This window comes from Ambystoma mexicanum, chromosome 1p, assembly GCF_040938575.1.
Source record: "Ambystoma mexicanum isolate Mex_15411 chromosome 1p, UKY_AmexF1_1, whole genome shotgun sequence".
Lineage (NCBI taxonomy): Eukaryota > Metazoa > Chordata > Amphibia > Caudata > Ambystomatidae > Ambystoma > Ambystoma mexicanum.
Genome location: NC_090921.1, coordinates 212507220 through 212508988, shown reverse-complemented (window position 1 = coordinate 212508988; position 1769 = coordinate 212507220). Strand labels below are relative to the sequence as shown.

At 50.1% G+C, this 1769-nt stretch overlaps 1 protein-coding gene across 1 annotated transcript; it reads left to right on the top strand.

The window, feature by feature from the left end:
- Positions 1-716: 716 nt before the first annotated feature.
- Positions 717-1364, top strand: LOC138471674 (single-pass membrane and coiled-coil domain-containing protein 3-like). Its single transcript, XM_069609464.1, has one exon. It carries the CDS (start codon positions 717-719, stop codon positions 1362-1364), a length of 648 nt encoding a protein of 215 aa, XP_069465565.1.
- Positions 1365-1769: the final 405 nt, after the last annotated feature.

Genomic DNA, 1769 nt, shown 5'->3' with positions numbered 1-1769 from the left:
TTTATTTATTTTACATTTTTAAAGCACTCACACAGCCCGCGGGCATCGAGGCGCTGTTACAGGAATTTTTTTTGTTTATTTAGTTGCGTAATTGTTTTTGTCTTAGTTGCGTATTTATAACGCACTTAAACACCCAGAGGTTTCTAAGCGCAGACCCTGGGATCGAACCTGTGTTGCTTCGTCTGGTCTTGCTTCCAAGGCGTGCACGTTGCCGCTGAGCTATCCTCCTGGGATCTAGTATTGTCAATGGTGAGGGTTCCTGGAGGCTGTAGTTCAAAACATCTGGAGATTCACAGGTTGCAGTCCCCATGATATAGGCGATTCTGTCCACTTGCATGTACCCCAAACATGTGCATCGGGCCCTTTAAAAGCACACGGTGTTGACACAAGGGTTACAGCGTGTGTTGTTCTTACAAGCGACCTGCCCTCTCCCAAAGACAGCTCGGAAAACAAAGGGTGTAGCAGTGCTTCAAACATGCTTTCAGTTGACGCAAGAGGCGGATGAAAAATCTGTTCAGAGTTCAAGTCAATACCAGAGCTTCCTTGTTGCTCTGGGGCTGGATGAATTCTGCCAGTGCATATGATTGGTCAATGGAAACAGCAAGCTGAAACGATCCTCTCCAGAGTTTGGCCCAGACGCTGACTACATACCCCACTCCTGGGCCCATCACAGTCTTTCCGGTTTGCTGGTCTCCAGGCAGCCAACTTCCGGGGACATGTCATACTGCGACCGCCTTTTCCCGGGGAACCCAAGAAGAAGGCACGAGGTGGAGCAACTGTATGCTCAATTCCAGCAGCACGCGCTGCCCAACACTCGCACCGTCGCCCACCTCATGGACTACACGAAAGGCTACATGCACCGCCAGCTCGACTTCGCCGAGGGCACCGGGGACAGCGAGCTCCAGCAGGCCTGCCTGGCCTTGCTGAGCCGCATGGTCGCAATGCGGAAGGACATGCGTACAGTGGACAAGACGCTGAAAAAGAAGCTGCACCCGGCCTCGTACTGCACACTCCGAGGCATCCCGGAGCCCAGGACGGAGGCTGCCTTGACGTTCCGGTGCAATCTCGTGAAAACGCTACGGATACTAGCAGCTCTCGTGCTGCTAGTAAACGTGCCGGTCCTTTGCAATTACATCTCCACCGTCGTCACAGCTATGCCAATGCTTCTTTTTATCCAGGCAAATGCCTCGCTCGTACTTATTCTTGCTACGGTGTGCCTGTGCTGCGGCGTGGACGTCCTCCTCAGTCTTGCACTTGGAGCCTGGGAAAAATGCCAACTTAAGAGGAAAATTAAAATGTATGGAAATGCCCTGCCCAGCAAGTTACGAGTGCCAGAATGTGAGAGCGTGAAACGGAGACGCTAAACCATTTCACAACTGGCTTATCAGCCACGCCCTCTATATTCTATAGCAAAAGTCTGTTTACGCGGGTTACTTTGGCGCGAATTTAAGTTGACCTGCCAGAAATGATTTCTACTGGATAACGATGTGGCGAATGTTTGTATCTGGATCTTCTATAGGTGCAGATGTACAAGCAGCGCATGTTCAACTGGTGCAATAAAAAATACAAAGTGCATCAAATAACCAGTCTCAATATGGAACTGGATATCATGAAACCCACGCGACAACAACTGGATCAATAGCAAACATGTGCAAGGGATCAGCTGTCATTCCCTCTAGCCACTGACCTTTGCCCTTGGACCACCTGTCATCGAATATCTGCATCAATGGTTTCTTCCTCCTGAAATCGACATTGAATGGGTTATCCCA

Bases quoted from the DNA above. Each gene is read 5' to 3' on its own strand.
- LOC138471674 (XM_069609464.1), top strand. From the start codon at position 717: ATGTCATACTGCGACCGCCTTTTCCCGGGGAACCCAAGAAGAAGGCAC.